At 42.4% G+C, this 18,753-nt stretch overlaps 2 protein-coding genes across 8 annotated transcripts; both read left to right on the top strand.

Annotated features, from left to right (window-relative positions):
- The first annotated feature begins 4,989 nt into the window (after positions 1–4,989).
- Positions 4,990–7,582, top strand: LOC137372199 (gamma-crystallin S-1-like). Of its 4 annotated transcripts, XM_068035799.1 has the most exons (4): positions 5,975–5,983; positions 6,083–6,325; positions 6,901–6,923; positions 7,312–7,582. In XM_068035799.1, the coding sequence occupies exons 1-4, from the start codon at positions 5,975–5,977 to the stop codon at positions 7,580–7,582; spliced, it is 546 nt and encodes a 181-aa protein (XP_067891900.1). The 4 variants fall into 4 exon arrangements, with proteins under 4 accessions (XP_067891901.1, XP_067891900.1, XP_067891902.1 ...); XM_068035800.1 differs by lacking the exons at positions 5,975–5,983; positions 6,901–6,923 and adding an exon at positions 4,990–5,004 and having other exon boundaries at positions 7,307–7,582; XM_068035801.1 differs by lacking the exon at positions 6,901–6,923 and having other exon boundaries at positions 7,307–7,582.
- A 6,906-nt stretch (positions 7,583–14,488) lies between these two features.
- LOC137372200 (gamma-crystallin S-1-like) lies at positions 14,489–17,082 on the top strand. Of its 4 annotated transcripts, XM_068035803.1 has the most exons (4): positions 15,474–15,482; positions 15,582–15,824; positions 16,401–16,423; positions 16,812–17,082. In XM_068035803.1, exons 1-4 carry the CDS (start codon positions 15,474–15,476, stop codon positions 17,080–17,082), a joined length of 546 nt encoding a protein of 181 aa, XP_067891904.1. The 4 variants fall into 4 exon arrangements, with proteins under 4 accessions (XP_067891905.1, XP_067891904.1, XP_067891906.1 ...); XM_068035804.1 differs by lacking the exons at positions 15,474–15,482; positions 16,401–16,423 and adding an exon at positions 14,489–14,503 and having other exon boundaries at positions 16,807–17,082; XM_068035805.1 differs by lacking the exon at positions 16,401–16,423 and having other exon boundaries at positions 16,807–17,082.
- The last annotated feature ends 1,671 nt before the right edge of the window (positions 17,083–18,753 follow it).

Genomic DNA, 18,753 nt, shown 5'->3' with positions numbered 1-18,753 from the left:
AGAAACTGGCATGTTGCCAAATGACTACATTCTGGCACTTGGCTCATTAGCATACTAAGATCTTAAAGGTACATTACTCTTAAAGGAAATCACACAACATATGTCTTAACCCGAAATTCTCCCAACTGCATCCACTCACACATTCGTTCATGCGCACACACATCAGTAGAGACAGATAGAGAGGAAAAGGGGTAAGCGATGGTAAGTGGGGCTAGGTTTCAAGGGTCACGGTAAACTTGTTGAGTTCTCTCGGAAGTCAAGCTCGCATTGGTTGCAGGCCTGTGGTGTTTGTAGGCTTCTCTCGGTTGAAAGTTCAGTTGAAGCCAGTGGATCACTTCTGATTCACTGCTGTTTAAGTGCAGATGTAGAATTCTACAGCAGAGAATGTCACTTCTGGCTTGCTGAAATTCTCCCAGACCCTTAGCTGGAAAAGCTTCTTGGATGCTTCTTTCTGGTCTATCTCTCTCTCGACCTCCCATTTAAGGTAAAATTGCGTTACATTTCACCTCTGCTGGGAGATAGGCATTTGCTTCCCTGTAGTGACTGACAATTGCCTAGGATGTGGCCACTCCACTCCTTCTTTATTTTAGAAGAACCCCCCCCATTCAATTCAATGGTGTCTTTTGATGGGTTCAGGATGATAATAATCAGGTTTATGCTGTTTCCACTTCACACCTTCTTTGTTTCAGAAGAACCATTCAACTCAGGAAGATTTCAGGATGGGTGTGGGATGGGTACAACTGACCCCTTCTTAGCTTTGAAGATTTTCCTTTGTCCCTGTCAGACAATTTGAATAAGCTAAGGTCAAGTTTTTTACCTTCGGTGGCCATTTTGGAGCACATTGTTCACTTTTTAAAATAAAGGTCCATTTTGTAAAAACAAAGCCAATTTTTATAACTTTTTGTTTTAGTCCATCATTTTTCATCATCGCACCTCTTGTACACATGGCAAGATGAAGTCCCATCTTCACACTGAGGACACCCTCCATTGTGTTGTGTGGCACTACCATCATGCCAAATGGGATAGACTCATTACAGATCTAGCAGCTCAAAACTGGGTATCCATGAAGCACTTTGGGCCATCAGCAGCAGCACATATGCATTTCACCACAATCTGTAACATCTTGGCCCAGCATATCCCTCATTCTACCAGTACCCTCAAGCCAAGTAACTGTCGTGTAGTGTAGGAGAACATGCCAGGGGCAGCATCAGGCATATCTGAAAATGAGGTGCCAACCTGGTGAAGTTACAACACAGGATTACATGCATGCTGAACAGCAGAAGCAAAATGCTATAGGGAGAGCTAAATGATTCCACAATGAACAGATCAAATCAATGCTCTGCAGCCCTGCCACATCCAGTCATGAATGGTGGCAGACAATTAAACAGCTAACAGGAGGAGGAGGCTCCAAGAACATCCCCATTCTGAATGATAGGGAGCTGAGAAAGTAAATGCAAAAGAGAAAGCTTGAGCATTTACAACTATCATCAGCCAGAAGTGCCTAGTGAATGATCCTTCTTGGCCTGCAGCTGAAGTCCCAGCTTCAGAGATGCCAGTTGTGAATGGTGGTGGTCAATTAAACAACTAACTGGAATAGGTGGCTCCACAAATATCCCCATCCTCAATGATGGGGGAGCCCAGCACATCAGTGCAAAAGATAAGGCAGAAGCATTTGCAACAATCTTCAGCCAGAAGTGTCAACTTAATGATCCATCTCGGCCTCCTCCTGAAGTCCTCAGCATCACAGATGCCAGTCTTCAGCCAATTCAATTCATTCCGCATGATATCAAGAAACGACTGAAGGCACGGGATACTGCAAAGGCTATGGGCCCTGATAACATTACGGCAATAGTACTGAAGACCTGTGCTCCTAAACTTGCCAGGCCCCTAGCCAAGCTGTTCCAGTACAGCTGCAAGACTGGCATTTACCCAGCAATGTGAAAAATTGCCCAGGCATGTCCTATACACAAAAAGCAGGACAAGTCCAACCCGGCCAATTACGGCCCCATCATTCAGGGGGAGGCAGTGGCGTAGTGGTATTGTCACTGGACTAGTAACCCAGAGACCCAGGGTATTGCTCTGGGGACACAGCAGAAGGTGGAATTTGAATTCAATTAATAAATCTGGAATTAAAATCTAGTCTAATGATGGCCATGAAACCATTGTCGATTGTTGGAAAAACCCATCTGGTTCACTAATGTTCTTTAGGGAAGGAAATCTTCTGTCCTTACCTGGTCTGGCCGACACGTGACTCCAGACCCACAGCAATGTGGTTGACTCTTACATGCCCTCTGAAATGGCCTAGCAAGCCACTCATTTGTACCTAACCGCTACGAAGTCAATAAAAAGGAATGAAACCGGACGGACCACCCGGCATCGACCTAGGCACCGGAAACGACAACGGCAAACCCAGCCCTGTCGACCCTGCAAAGTTCTCCTTACTAACATCTGGGGGCTTGTGCCACAGTTGAGCGAGCTGTCCCACAGACTAGTCAAGCAACAGCCTGACATAGTCATACTCACGGAATCATACCTCACAGACAATGTCCCAGACACAGCCATCACCATCCCTGGGTATGTCCTGTCCCACCGGCAGGACAGACCCACCAGAGGTGGTGGCACAGTGGTATACAGTAGGGAGGTAGTTGCCTTGGGAGTCCTCAACATCGACTCTGGACCCCATGAAGTCTCATGGCATCAGGTCAAACATGGACAAGGAAACCTCCTGCTGATTACCACCTACCGCCCTCCCTCAGCTGATGAGTCATACTCCTCCATGTTGAACAGCACTTGGAGGAAGCACTGAGTGTGGCGAGGGCACAAAATGTACTCTGGGTGGGGGACTTCAATGTCCATCACCAAGAGTGGCTCGGTGGCACCACTACTGACCGAGCTGGCCGAGTCCTAAAGGACATATCTGCTAGACTGGGTATGCGGCAGGTGGTGAGGGAACCAACAAGAGGGGAAAACATACTTGGCCTTGAATTACACTTTTTCCCTTGAGCTGGACATGGCATTGTGACTCAATGAGCATTTCCATAATTTCGGCACAGTTTTGAAGGTAACTTACCTTAATGGGACACAATTTGATGAGGTTGCTGAGTTCTTCTTGTCCCTAACCCTTGCACTGCAGCTGGTTGGGCAAGCTGTATCTGTAACTGTGAGTCTAAGAGTGCATGTGTTTGTAACCACTTCAAAACTAACATGGCAGATTCAATCTGGACTGCTCAGGTGATGACATTTTCCAAGGTCAAATCATCATCCTCCATGAGGAGACATTCCCTAATTCGCGGAATTGAAGTCTTTCCAATCAATTGGTCACAAATTAATTTATTGGTTAGTGTGCCAAATTTACATGTAGCCACCAATCACTGCAATGCTGTCACTTTTGTTTAATGGGCTCACCAAGTCCCTGGGATCTCTGACGTAATGCGCATTGCTCTTTCATCACACTTTCCTCTGGCCCAAAGTATTTTTTGAGAGCATTTACCACTGTATCAAACTTAGAGGTATCTTCTGTGACCTGCTCGAATATACACTGGCCTTCTGCTCCTAGACAATGTATAAGTATCGTTTTCTTATGGTTCACTTCTATATCTGGGCTGTCTGTCCTTGTAGTGAGCAAGTAGATCTTGAACCCTGAAATCCATCGCTCCTAGCACATGGGAGTATTTCCCACCATTGAAACAAATGGTTCTGGAGTTGATAACAATGAACTCTGCGGAATCATCCTCGTAGCCACATTTTTGTTATGTCTACGCCGGATTGTTGAATATATTACGTACATCTGATTTATCTCAGAGCAATGCAGATACCACACTACTATTAAACCACCAACTGGTTTATTTACAGGACTTTAAAATATCTCAGTTCTTACAAGGTCTTACAAGGTACCTCTTACAAGGTACATGTCTTCTCCTGAACAGTCTCTGTTTTGTAAAACATTTTAGCTCTCTATCTTTTGGTTTCAGTTTCAACTCTTCAGCTCCAACCATAGGCTTAAGCAATCAAACACAGTGAATACTGATCAATGGACAGACTAATCAATCAATCACTACATGACACATTTTTGTTTTGATCTTGATATCCCTTACAAGTTTCTTTTCATGCTTATTTTTTGTAGCACTTACTGTCTGGTTTGTCATCCTTTGCTGTTCTTTGTATCTTTCCCAGTCACTGGGATCTTTGCTTTTATTCTATTTTTGTTTATGACCAGTTGAGATGGGGGTCCAGGTGTTCCCTCTCATCCTTTGCCTGGTCTCACTGTGACAAGATTTAATTTTAAAAACATCGTATTTTAACTCCCCTTCAGTGACTCCTTGTTCACTGTTTCCCAATTGTAAGGCAAATAAATCAGACAGGTTTTATAAGATTTAGACAAGAAAGATGGAAGTTATTAATCTTAAACACTAATTTGGGTAATGGCTACGAATACACAATGCGACCACGCTCGCATGCATACGCGATAAACACACACGCAGATAGAGACAGAAAAAGTAGAAGGAATAAATGGGAAACATTTGAGGCAATATCTGGTAGTTATTTATGGTCTTTTGAGTTCAATGTGAAGACTTTGGTTGCCGGTAAGTCTTGCTGGTCGTTGGGGCCCAGTGCATGCTTTAACTTGTTTCGATGGCGGAGTCTTTTCTCTCTTGAGGTTTATGTGTTTTCAGTGTGTCTGGAGGCTTGTGAGAAAGCGAGAGAGAGCCAGCCAAGAGAGAAGCACTCTTGTTCCAGGTTCAGTTGCAATCTGCAGTCTGAATTCAAACTGCCCTGTGTCTAGTTCAAACTGCCTGGACCAGCCGGTTAGTCATGTGACCAGCGATCATAACCACTCTTGCCTTTGTGGATTCCAAAGCTCTTGTTTGGGGGGTGTAGTGCTGTCTCTTACCCTGACAAGATGTGGATCATCATTACCCAGCCCAATCTCTGTTAATTGAAACAGTGAGCATTTTTTTATATCTCGAAGCACTGTCTCTTAGTATGCAAATGTCCTCCAGCCAAGTGTCTGGTTATCGCTTTTTAAAAAGTAATTTCTTCACTCCAGCAACAGTTTAAAAATTAATGTTCAGATGATGAAATTAATATGCCTCATTCTTGGCAGGTGGGGATCTTCATGACAGTAAGCATATTTGTGATTATGTCAAAAATGTATTAGATTGCAATTGATTTGTATCCCTTGAACAGGGTCATCCCAGAGTCTCTTTTCTCCTTTTTATTTAGTACCCACTAAAGAATCCAACTACCCTCCCCCAGTATGCACATTCTACAAATTATTTTGATTACACGACCATCTGCCTTTCTATTATCCTCTTTACTGTTCTGATATGACTTCAGCAAAACTGAAATTTATAACAAAGTGAAAGGTAGTACATAACAAAATATCGCTGATTAAAATATGAAACCGTGAATGGGCTGTGACCGGTGTTAATAAATACCACCCTCAAAATTGCAGTGGCAATGTCACCAAATAAATACATGCAGTGATAAAAGATTATGAACTTTGAAGCACATTCTCAAATCTAAATACACAGACAGTTATACTTCTGTCGATTATGTAGAAAGCAACTTGTTCTGGATATGTACATCTGCATTTTGACCAGTTTTGGAGTAAACTTCAGCCATGACACTGAAATGCTGGAAAAATACCTGGTTGAATGTGCAATGACAACTGTTTGAGAATTTCAGTGGAAGCAGAGTGTAGGGAGCACAATGGCTTCCAATGTATTGTCACACAATTAAAAAGACATGAAGGCAAAATGCAATCAATGGGACATAGGTGCCTTAAATTCATTTTCTTTACAATGAGTGTATATGTCATGTGTTTTGCTGCTTTTATGCTGATTTCAAACCATTGCAATCATTAAAATAACAAAAGAAGAGCTCAGCAAAGCCATTTTACCCAACATATAAATACCAAGATGTGTGAAGCAATGAAACATTCAGCTAGTTACAAGCTAACTGTGATCTCAAAATGGGAAAGGTAAGGAAAACACAGAGTTTATATATTGTATTGGAATTCTTCATCCAGTATTGCCAAGTTTGAGAAATTATGAATTTACAAACCTATGTCTTTCCACAGATTATCTTTTACGAGGACAGGAACTTCCAGGGTCGGCACTATGAGTGCAGTACTGACTGTGCTGACCTGCACTCTTTCTTCAGCCGCTGTAACTCCATCCGTGTTGACAGTGACTGGTGGGTGGTGTATGAGAGACCCAATTACATGGGATACCAGTATGTTCTGAGCAGGGGCGAATATCCTGACTACCAGCGCTGGATGGGATTCAATGACAGCATCAGGTCATGTCGCACCTACCCATATGTGAGTTACCTTTGGTGGCTTAGATGTTCTACCCAAAGTGACACTTAGAAAATGATCAGTGACATTTGAGTTTCTGTGCATCAGCACTGAAGAGTCATCAGCTGTTTCCACAGGACTGATTTTAACTTTCAGCGGTGGTGATTAACAGGTAGTGGATTGTCTGCCTGTCACACATCCTGCCTGATTTACTGATCCACTACCACCCATTTGTGGCACTGCCAGAAATTACTATCAGCCCTTGTAATTTTGTACCTGCAGTTAATTTATGCAGGTTGGTTCTTAAGTCAATAATTGCATCAACTGGGAAAGAAGTTCTAAGTGTCGTACGATGGTCGCCTATTGCAAAGTCCTGAATATCTGAGATATAATTGGATGCATTTGTTCATAATTAATCAGATATTCAGAACCAAAAGCCAAATTGGAGCATTGACAGTGTAGGAAGTAATAAATTCATCTGCAGCTAGACTAAGGTGTGGATCGAATGGGGGTGTGATACTGACTAGATAGCTCTGTAGAGAGCCAGCATGGACTTGATGGGCTGAATGACTCTATGACTGGCTACAACGTGCTGACAGACATGTTTGCACCCACCCCATTCGTCTTACTTTAATTGTAGGAAAGATAAAGCTGCTCCACACAGAGAAGGAACCTCATCACAGTGGGAACTAGAATAACATTTAGATTTTTATTGATATTGCTAAACCTCCACCTGCATGCACCAACTAATATCAGTCCAATGTACACTCTTATAGATAATTCACTGATTTAGTATAAAATTGCCAAAGCTGCTTGCTGTTAACAAGTCTCAAACATAATTAACCTATTGAATCGATGTGAATAAATCATCTCAGCTTTGCTCTCATTGTTGATGTCATCATTGGGCCCCATTAGATTCCTTCCTTTACCAAGTTTCTCTTTGTCTACATATACCAAATGTATATTTGTAGTTTTATCACTAATGTCATTTCATTTCTATTACAGTACAGGGGAGGCTCCTACAGAATGAAGATTTACGAGAGACCTGACTTTGGAGGACAGATGATGGAATTCCAGGATGACTGTCCATCCGTCGATGATAGTTTCCGTTACCGTGACATTCACTCCAGCCATGTGATGGACGGTTACTGGATCTTCTATGAACATCCCAACTACAGAGGCCGACAGTACTTCATGAGACCCGGTGAATACAGGAGATTCAGTGACTGGGGCGGCTACAACTCAACTATCGGGTCTTTCAGATGTATGAGGGATTTCTAGTCTGTCATTGTAACACATGACCTGATTTTGTTGAATTATTTATGAACATAATAAAATACTCTCTATTACATTGTCTTCTTGTTCAATTGATTTATTTTTGAATCCTCATACAAATTGTCCAAAACAGTGCTTGTATCTGGTAGTCTCATGCAGAATATTTTACCACAATGATTTCAGCTATATGATTATCATTAAAGTGAATAAATAGAGAAGCAGAAAATGTGTGGGCCATGAGACTGCCAGAAAAGCTGTGAATGGGCCAATAGCACCATCCACTGCTGGTGTTGCTGGAGTTTGTGCACTCAATAGATTATGTCATTTGTATGGGGCCTTTAGGCACCTATTCTTGGCCTGAATGTCCTCCGATAAGGAATACTTCCACTTCCGGAGGCTGTGATGATTCAATTCCCTTGGCCTATCAGTCTCCAGTGCTCCACCAGTGCATTTGTCGACTGAAAAATAGGAATTTGCAACATACATAGTCCCCACCTGCAACACTGCCTCATCTGAGGTTTTCTTGAACACAGGGTTGATAAAGACAGATACAAAGGAAAGGAAGACAAAATCCAATGAGAGAGAACCATTAAGAATATCAGCTAACATAGGAGCCAAGAAGGGAAGTCTGGTGCTCAGCAATTTAGTGAGAATAGGATCAAGGGATCAGGAGATGGTTCCCATGGACAAGAAGAGCTTGGAGAAGGCATGAGGGGTGATAGGAGAGAAATTAGAGAAAGATGCAAGATCAGGACCAGAGCAGGGGAGATCGTCAGAGGATGTTTGGTCTTGTGGCCTAGGGGAAGTGGGGCAGGAGCAACCACACAGTGAATGTGTCAAGAGAATGTGACACATCAAATGAAAAACACACTAGGAAGCATATCACATGACAAAAATATCTCAAGCAGTTTTTTTTAAAGAAAATTATCTATTTCTGCTGTGAGTCTATATATCTATTTCTTATATTACACATCTGAAGAGCCTTAAGACATCCTGAGAGTGTGAAAGCTGCTATATAAATGCAAATCTTTCTTTCTTTATTAGCAGTGACTATCTACCACTTATGGCCTTCTCTCAACAGATGAATTAGTACTCCTCCATGCTGAACATAACTTGGAAAAGACACTGTGGGGTTGCAAGGGCACAGAATGTACTTTAGGTGGAGGACTTATGTCCATCAGTACTGAGTAAGCTGGCTGAGTCCAAATGACATATCTGGCAGACTGGACTTGTGGCAACATAAAGAAAAAAATGTACTTGTCCTCTGTAATGCACTGTAATGAGGACTTCACCTTTAAGAAAACCACACCTTTAAGAGATCAGCCCACAAATGCAGGAGCCATCATTTTGAGAGGCACATTCAACACATGGTTTGCAGAGAGCACACACACACACACATGATTAAAAGACCTGGACCTGAGTTCATGCAATATAGATGAGTAAGACAATAAATAGTGTTTGTGTTGAATCTGAATAAAAAGCCTACAATTATAATTTAATGAAGACTTAAGAACACAGAACAACACTACAGCCTCATCCTCACCAATATACCTGTCGCAGATGCATCTGTCCACAACAGCATTGGTAGGAGTGACCACCAATCTCCTTGTGGAGATCGGTATGGTTACTGTTCCACCCCCAGCTGACTGGGGGTTTATCCCTTTATTTGGGTTTATCCCTTTGTGTTTTATTTGTCAAAAAAAGCCAGCTACTGGTTTTCTTGTGGGGTTAAAACAGGAAATCATTTACTTATCGATCAATACGCTGCAGTGAGAATCTTTTTTGATGTTGTCTGATGCAGCGTAAATATACGTGGAGTTCAGGTTGTTTGAAGATCTCAAAACAGGTTTATGAAGCAGCTAATATATACAGTACAGAGCCAACTATTACAGGACCTTGCCTCTTGGTGTTACAGGAGCAGAAACTGGCATGTTGCCAAATGACTACATTCTGGCACTTGGCTCATTAGCATACTAAGATCTTAAAGGTACATTACTCTTAAAGGAAATCACACAACATATGTCTTAACCCGAAATTCTCCCAACTGCATCCACTCACACATTCGTTCATGCGCACACACATAAGTAGAGACAGATAGAGAGGAAAAGGGGTAAGCGATGGTAAGTGGGGCTAGGTTTCAAGGGTCACGGTAAACTTGTTGAGTTCTCTCGGAAGTCAAGCCCGCATTGGTTGCAGGCCTGTGGTGTTTGTAGGCTTCTCTCGGTTGAAAGTTCAGTTGAAGCCAGTGGATCACTTCTGATTCACTGCTGTTTAAGTGCAGATGTAGAATTCTACAGCAGAGAATGTCACTTCTGGCTTGCTGAAATTCTCCCAGACCCTTAGCTGGAAAAGCTTCTTGGATGCTTCTTTCTGGTCTATCTCTCTCTAGACCTCCCATTTAAGGTAAAATTGCGTGACATTTCACCTCTGCTGGGAGATAGGCATTTGCTTCCCTGTAGTGACTGACAATTGCCTAGGATGTGGCCACTCCACTCCTTCTTTATTTTAGAAGAACCCCCCCCATTCAATTCAATGGTGTCTTTTGATGGGTTCAGGATGATAATAATCAGGTTTATGCTGTTTCCACTTCACACCTTCTTTGTTTCAGAAGAACCATTCAACTCAGGAAGATTTCAGGATGGGTGTGGGATGGGTACAACTGACCCCTTCTTAGCTTTGAAGATTTTCCTTTGTCCCTGTCAGACAATTTGAATAAGCTAAGGTCAAGTTTTTTACCTTCGGTGGCCATTTTGGAGCACATTGTTCACTTTTTAAAATAAAGGTCCATTTTGTAAAAACAAAGCCAATTTTTATAACTTTTTGTTTTAGTCCATCATTTTTCATCATCGCACCTCTTGTACACATGGCAAGATGAAGTCCCATCTTCACACTGAGGACACCCTCCATTGTGTTGTGTGGCACTACCATCATGCCAAATGGGATAGACTCATTACAGATCTAGCAGCTCAAAACTGGGTATCCATGAAGCACTTTGGGCCATCAGCAGCAGCACATATGCATTTCACCACAATCTGTAACATCTTGGCCCAGCATATCCCTCATTCTACCAGTACCCTCAAGCCAAGTAACTGTCGAATAGTGTCGGAGAACATGCCAGGGGCAGCATCAGGCATATCTGAAAATGAGGTGCCAACCTGGTGAAGTTACAACACAGGATTACATGCATGCTGAACAGCAGAAGCAAAATGCTATAGGGAGAGCTAAATGATTCCACAATGAACAGATCAAATCAATGCTCTGCAGCCCTGCCACATCCAGTCATGAATGGTGGCAGACAATTAAACAGCTAACAGGAGGAGGAGGCTCCAAGAACATCCCCATTCTGAATGATAGGGAGCTGAGAAAGTAAATGCAAAAGAGAAAGCTTGAGCATTTACAACTATCATCAGCCAGAAGTGCCTAGTGATTGATCCTGCTTGGCCTGCAGCTGAAGTCCCAGCTTCAGAGATGCCAGTTGTGAATGGTGGTGGTCAATTAAACAACTAACTGGAATAGGTGGCTCCACAAATATCCCCATCCTCAATGATGGGGGAGCCCAGCACATCAGTGCAAAAGATAAGGCAGAAGCATTTGCAACAATCTTCAGCCAGAAGTGTCAACTTAATGATCCATCTCGGCCTCCTCCTGAAGTCCTCAGCATCACAGATGCCAGTCTTCAGCCAATTCAATTCATTCCGCATGATATCAAGAAACGACTGAAGGCACGGGATACTGCAAAGGCTGTGGGCCCTGATAACATTACGGCAATAGTACTGAAGACCTGTGCTCCTAAACTTGCCAGGCCCCTAGCCAAGCTGTTCCAGTACAGCTGCAAGACTGGCATTTACCCAGCAATGTGGAAAATTGCCCAGGCATGTCCTATACACAAAAAGCAGGACAAGTCCAACCCGGCCAATTACGGCCCCATCATTCAGGGGGAGGCAGTGGCGTAGTGGTATTGTCACTGGACTAGTAACCCAGAGACCCAGGGTATTGCTCTGGGGATATGGGTTCAAATCCCACCACAGCAGAAGGTGGAATTTGAATTCAATTAATAAATCTGGAATTAAAAGCTAATCTAATGATGGCCATGAAACCATTGTCGATTGTTGGAAAAACCCATCTGGTTCACTAATGCTCTTTAGGGAAGGAAATCTGCTGTCCTTACCTGGTCTGGCCGACACGTGACTCCAGACCCACAGCAATGTGGTTGACTCTTACATGCCCTCTGAAATGGCCTAGCAAGCCACTCATTTGTATCTAACCGCTATGAAGTCAATAAAAAGGAATGAAACCGGACGGACCACCCGGCATCGACCTAGGCACCGGAAACGACAACGGCAAACCCAGCCCTGTCGACCCTGCAAAGTTCTCCTTACTAACATCTGGGGGCTTGTGCCACAGTTGAGCGAGCTGTCCCACAGACTAGTCAAGCAACAGCCTGACATAGTCATACTCACGGAATCATACCTCACAGACAATGTCCGAGACACTGCCACCACCATCCCCGGGTATGTCCTGTCCCACCAGCAGGGCAGACCCACCAGAGGTGGTGGCACAGTGGTATACAGTAGGGAGGTAGTTGCCTTGGGAGTCCTCAACATCGACTCTGGACCCCATGAAGTCTCATGGCATCAGGTCAAACATGGACAAGGAAACCTCCTGCTGATTACCACCTACCGCCCTCCCTCAGCTGATGAGTCATACTCCTCCATGTTGAACAGCACTTGGAGGAAGCACTGAGTGTGGCGAGGGCACAAAATGTACTCTGGGTGGGGGACTTCAATGTCCATCACCAAGAGTGGCTCGGTAGCACCACTACTGACCGAGCTGGCCGAGTCCTAAAGGACATATCTGCTAGACTGGGTATGCGGCAGGTGGTGAGGGAACCAACAAGAGGGGAAAACATACTTGGCCTTGAATTACACTTTTTCCCTTGAGCTGGACATGGCATTGTGACTCAATGAGCATTTCCACAATTTCGGCACAGTTTTGAAGGTAACTTACCTTAATGGGACACAATTTGATGAGGTTGCTGAGTTCTTCTTGTCCCAAACCCTTGCACTGCAGCTGGTTGGGCAAGCTGTATCTGTAACTGTGAGTCTAAGAGTGCATGTGTTTGTAACCACTTCAAAACATGGCAGATTCAATCTGAACTGCTCAGGTGATGACATTTTCCAAGGTCAAATCATCATCCTCCATGAGGAGACATTCCCTAATTTGCGGAATTGAAGTCTTTCCAATCAATTGGTCACAAATTAATTTATTGGTTAGTGTGCCAAATTTACATGTAGCCACCAATCACTGCAATGCTGTCACTTTTGTTTAATGGGCTCACCAAGTCCCTGGGATCTCTGACGTAATGCGCATTGCTCTTTCATCACACTTTCCTCTGGCCCAAAGTATTTTTTGAGAGCATTTACCACTGTATCAAACTTAGAGGTATCTTCTGTGACCTGCTCGAATATACACTGGCCTTCTGCTCCTAGACAATGTACAAGTATCATTTTCTTCTGGTTCACTTCTATATCTGGGCTGTCTGTCCTTGTAGTGAGCAAGTACATCTTGAACCCTGAAATCCATCGCTCCTAGCACATGGGAGGATTTCCCACCATTGAAACAAATGGTTCTGGAGTTGATAACAATGAACTCTGCGGAATCATCCTCGTAGCCTCGTTTTTGTTATGTTTACGCCGGATTGCTGGATATATTACGTACATCTGATTTATCTCAGAGCAATGCAGATACCACACTACTATTAAACCACCAACTGGTTTATTTACAGGACTTTAAAATATCTCAGTTCTTACAAGGTCTTACAAGGTACCTCTTACAAGGTACATGTCTTCTCCTGAACAGTCTCTGTTTTGTAAAACATTTTAGCTCTCTATCTTTTGGTTTCAGTTTCAACTCTTCAGCTCCAACCATAGGCTTAAGCAATCAAACACAGTGAATACTGATCAATGGACAGACTAATCAATCAATCACTACATGACACATTTTTGTTTTGATCTTGATATCCCTTACAAGTTTCTTTTTTGTAGCACTTACTGTCTGGTTTGTCATCCTTTGCTGTTCTTTGTATCTTTCCCAGTCACTGGGATCTTTGCTTTTATCCTATTTTTGTTTATGACCAGTTGAGATGGGGGTCCAGGTGTTCCCTCTCATCCTTTGCCTGGTCTCACTGTGACAGGATTTAATTTTAAAAACACCGTGTTTTAACTCCCCTTCAGTGACTCCTTGTTCACTGTTTTCCAATTGTAAGGCAAATAAATCAGACAGGTTTTATTAGATTTAGACAAGAAAGATGAAAGTTATTAATCTTAAACACTAGTTTGGGTAACGGCTACGAATACACAATGCGACCACGCTCGCATGCATACGCGATAAACACACACGCAGATAGAGACAGAAAAAGTAGAAGGAATAAATGGGAAATGTTTGAGGCAATATCTGGTAGTTATTTATGGTCTTTTGAGTTCAATGTGAAGACCTTGGTTGCCGGTAAGTCTTGCTGGTCGTTGGGGCCCAGTGCATGCTTTAACTTGTTTCGATGGCGGAGTCTTTTCTCTCTTGAGGTTTATGTGTTTTCAGTGTGTCTGGAGGCTTGTGAGAAAGCGAGAGAGAGAGCCAGCCAAGAGATAAGCACTCTTGTTCCAGGTTCAGTTGCAATCTGCAGTCTGAATTCAAACTGCCCTGTGTCTAGTTCAAACTGCCTGGACCAGCCAGTTAGTCATGTGACCAGCGATCATAACCACTCTTGCCTTTGTGGATTCCAAAGCTCTTGTTTGGAGGGTGTAGTGCTGTCTCTTACCCTGACAAGATGTGGATCATCATTACCCAGCCCAATCTCTGTTAATTGAAACAGTGAGCATTTTTTCATATCTCGAAGCACTGTCTCTTAGTATGCAAATGTCCTCCAGCCAAGTGTCTGGTTATCGCTTTTTAAAAAGTAATTTCTTCACTCCAGCAACAGTTTAAAAATTAATGTTCAGATGATGAAATTAATATGCCTCATTCTTGGCAGGTGGGGATCTTCATGACAGTAAGCATATTTGTGATTATGTCAAAAATGTATTAGATTGCAATTGATTTGTATCCCTTGAACAGGGTCATCCCAGAGTCTCTTTTCTCCTTTTTATTTAGTACCCACTAAAGAATCCAACTACCCTCCCCCAGTATGCACATTCTACAAATTATTTTGATTACACGACCATCTGCCTTTCTATTATCCTCTTTACTGTTCTGATATGACTTCAGCAAAACTGAAATTTATAACAAAGTGAAAGGTAGTACATAACAAAATATCGCTGATTAAAATATGAAACCGTGAATGGGCTGTGACCGGTGTCAATAAATACCACCCTCAAAATTGCAGTGGCAATGTCACCAAATAAATACATGCAGTGATAAAAGCTCATGAACTTTGAAGCACATTCTCAAATCTAAATACACAGACAGTTATACTTCTGTCGATTATGTAGAAAGCAACTTGTTCTGGATATGTACACCTGCATTTTGACCAGTTTTGGAGTAAACTTCAGCCATTACACTGAAATGCTGGAAAAATACCTGGTTGAATGTGCAATGACAACTGTTTGAGAATTTCAGTGGAAGCAGAGTGTAGGGAGCACAATGGCTTCCAATGTATTGTCACACAATTAAAAAGACATGAAGGCAAAATGCAATCAATGGGACATAGGTGCCTTAAATTCATTTTCTTTACAATGAGTGTATATGTCATGTGTTTTGCTGCTTTTATGCTGATTTCAAACCATTGCAATCATTAAAATAACAAAAGAAGAGCTCAGTAAAGCCATTTTACCCAACATATAAATACCAAGCTGTGTGAAGCAGTGAAACATTCAGCTAGTTACAAGCTAACTGTGATCTCAAAATGGGAAAGGTAAGGAAAACACAGAGTTTATATATTGTATTGGAATTCTTCATCCAGTATTGCCAAGTTTGAGAAATTATGAATTTACAAACCTATGTCTTTCCACAGATTATCTTTTACGAGGACAGGAACTTCCAGGGTCAGCACTATGAGTGCAGTAGTGACTGTGCTGACCTGCACTCTTACTTCAGCCGCTGTAACTCCATCCGTGTTGACAGTGACTGGTGGGTGCTGTATGAGAGACCCAATTACATGGGATACCAGTATGTTCTGAGCAGGGGCGAATATCCTGACTACCAGCGCTGGATGGGATTCAATGACAGCATCAGGTCATGTCGCAGCTACCCATATGTGAGTTACCTTTGGTGGCTTAGATGTTCTACCCAAACTGACACTTCGAAAATGATCAGTGACATTTGAGTTTCTGTGCATCAGCAGTGAAGAGTTATCAGCTGTTTCCACAGGACTGATTTTAACTTTCAGCGGTGGTGATTAACAGGTCGTGGATTGTCTGCCTGTCACACATCCTGCCTGATTTACTGATCCACTACCACCCATTTGTGGCACTGCCAGAAATTAACCATCAGCCCTTGTAATTTTGTACCTGCAGTTAACTTATGCAGGTTGGTTCTTAAGTCAATAATTGCATCAACTGGGAAGGAAGTTCTAAGTGTCGTACGATGGTCGCCGATTGCAAAGTCCTGAATATCTGAGATATAATTGGATGCATTTGTTCATAATTAATCAGATATTCAGAACCAAAAGCCAAATTGGAGCATTGACAGTGTAGGAAGTAATAAATTCATCTGCAGCTAGACTAAGGTGTGGATCGAATGGGGGTGTGATACTGACTAGATAGCTCTGTAGAGAGCCAGCATGGACTTGATGGGCTGAATGACTCTATGACTGGCTACAACGTGCTGACAGACATGTTTGCACCCACCCCATTCGTCTTACTTTAATTGTAGGAAAGATAAAGCTGCTCCACACAGAGAAGGAACCTCATCACAGTGGGAACTAGAATAACATTTAGATTTTTATTGATATTGATAAACCTCCACCTGCATGCACCAACTAATATCAGTCCAATGTACACTATTACAGATAATTCACTGATTTAGTATAAAATTGCCGAAGCTGCTTGCTGTTAACAAGTCTCAAACATAATTAACCTATTGAATCGATGTGAATAAATCATCTCAGCTTTGCTCTCATTGTTGATGTCGTCATTGGGCCCCATTAGATTCCTTCCTTTACAAAGTTTCTCTTTTTCTACATATACCAAATGTATATTTGCAGTTTTATCACTAATGTCATTTCATTTCTATTACAGTACAGGGGAGGCTCCTACAGAATGAAGATTTATGAGAGGCCTGACTTTGGAGGACAGATGATGGAATTCCAGGATGACTGCCCATCCGTCTCTGATCGTTTCCGTTACCGTGATATTCACTCCAGCCATGTGATGGACGGTTACTGGATCTTCTATGAACATCCCAACTACAGAGGCCGACAGTACTTCATGAGACCCGGTGAATACAGGAGATACAGTGACTGGGGCGGCTACAACTCAACTATCGGGTCTTTCAGATGTATGAGGGATTTCTAGTCTGTCATTGTAACACATGACCTGATTTTGTTGAATCATTTATCAACATAATAAAATACTCTCTATTACATTGTCTTCTTGTTTAATTCACTTATTTTTGGATCCTCATACAAATTGTCCAAAACAGTGCTGGTATCTGGTAGTCTCATGCAGAATATTTTACCACAATGATCTCAGCTATATGATTATCATTGAAGTGATTAAATGGAGAAGTAGAAAATGTGTGGGTCAAGAGACTGCCAGAAAAGCTGTGAATGGGCCAATAGCACCATCCACTGCTGATCTTCATGGAATTTGTGCACTCAATAGATTATGCCATTTGTATGGGTCTATAGGCTTTCTAGGCCTGAACGTCTTCCAATAAGGAATACTTCCACCTTTCTGAGGCTGGTATACTTCAGTTCACCGGGCCTAATATTCTCCAGTGCTCCACCAGTGCATTTGTAGACTGGAAAAGCGGGAATGTGCAACATCCCTAGTCCCCACCTGCAGCTCAACTGAGGTTTTCTTGAACACAGGATTGATGACGGCACATTCGAAGGAAAGGAAGATAGTATCCAATGAGACAGAACTATTAAGAATATCAGTTGACATAGGAGCCAAGAAGAGAAGTCTGATGTTCAGCAATTTAGTGAGAATAGGGCAAGGGATCAGGAGGTTGTTCTCATGGACAAGAAGAGCTTAGAGAGGGCATGAGGGGTGATAGGAGAGAAATTAGAGAAAGATGCAAGATCAGGGCCGGAGCAGTGGAGATCGTCAGAGGAAGTTTGGCCTTGTGGTCTTGGGGAAGTGGGGCAGGAGCAACCAGTGAATACACCAAGAGAATGTGACTCATTAAATGAAAAACACACTGGGAAGCATATCACATGACAAAAATATCTCAAGCAGTTTTTTTAAAGAAAATTATCTTTTTCTGCTATTAGTCTATATATCTATTTCTTGAAATACACATCTGAAGCGACTTGAGACATCCTAAGATTGTGAAAGCTGCTATATAAATGCAAATCTTTCTTTCTTTTGTACCAGTACCTATCTACCGCCTATGGCCTTCTCTCAATAGATGAAATGGTGCTCTTCCATGCTGAACACAACTTGGAAGAGACACTGAGAGTTGCAAAGGCACAGAATTTACTGTAGATGGAGGACTTCAATGTCCATCACCAAGAGTGTCTTGGTTACACCAGTACTGAGTTAACCAGCCTCGTCCTGAAGGACATATCTGGCAGACTGGACTTGTGGCAACATAAAGAAAAATCTTACTTCATGTCTGTGATGTAGTGTAAAGAGGACTTCACCTTTAAGAAAACCGTACCTTTAAGAGATCAGACCTCTGATGCAACTGATGACATCATATTTAATAGGAGACATCATTTTGAGAGGCACTTTCAACACATGTCTTGCAGAGAGTACAAACACACTTGTGAGTAAAAGACCTGGACCTGAGATCATGCAATGTAGATGACTGAGACTATAAATAGTGTTTATGTTGAATCCAAATATACAGTCTACGGTTTTAATTTAATGAACACTTAAGAACACAGAAGAACACTACAACCTTGTCCTCACCAATCTACCTGTCGCAGATGTATCTGTCCATGACAGTATAGGTAGGAGTGACCACTACTCTCCTTGTGGAGATTACTATGGCAATGTGGTGAGGGATTTGGGCGG

Source organism: Heterodontus francisci, chromosome 7 (assembly GCF_036365525.1).
Source record: "Heterodontus francisci isolate sHetFra1 chromosome 7, sHetFra1.hap1, whole genome shotgun sequence".
NCBI lineage: Eukaryota > Metazoa > Chordata > Chondrichthyes > Heterodontiformes > Heterodontidae > Heterodontus > Heterodontus francisci.
This window is presented reverse-complemented; position numbering and strand designations above follow the sequence as displayed.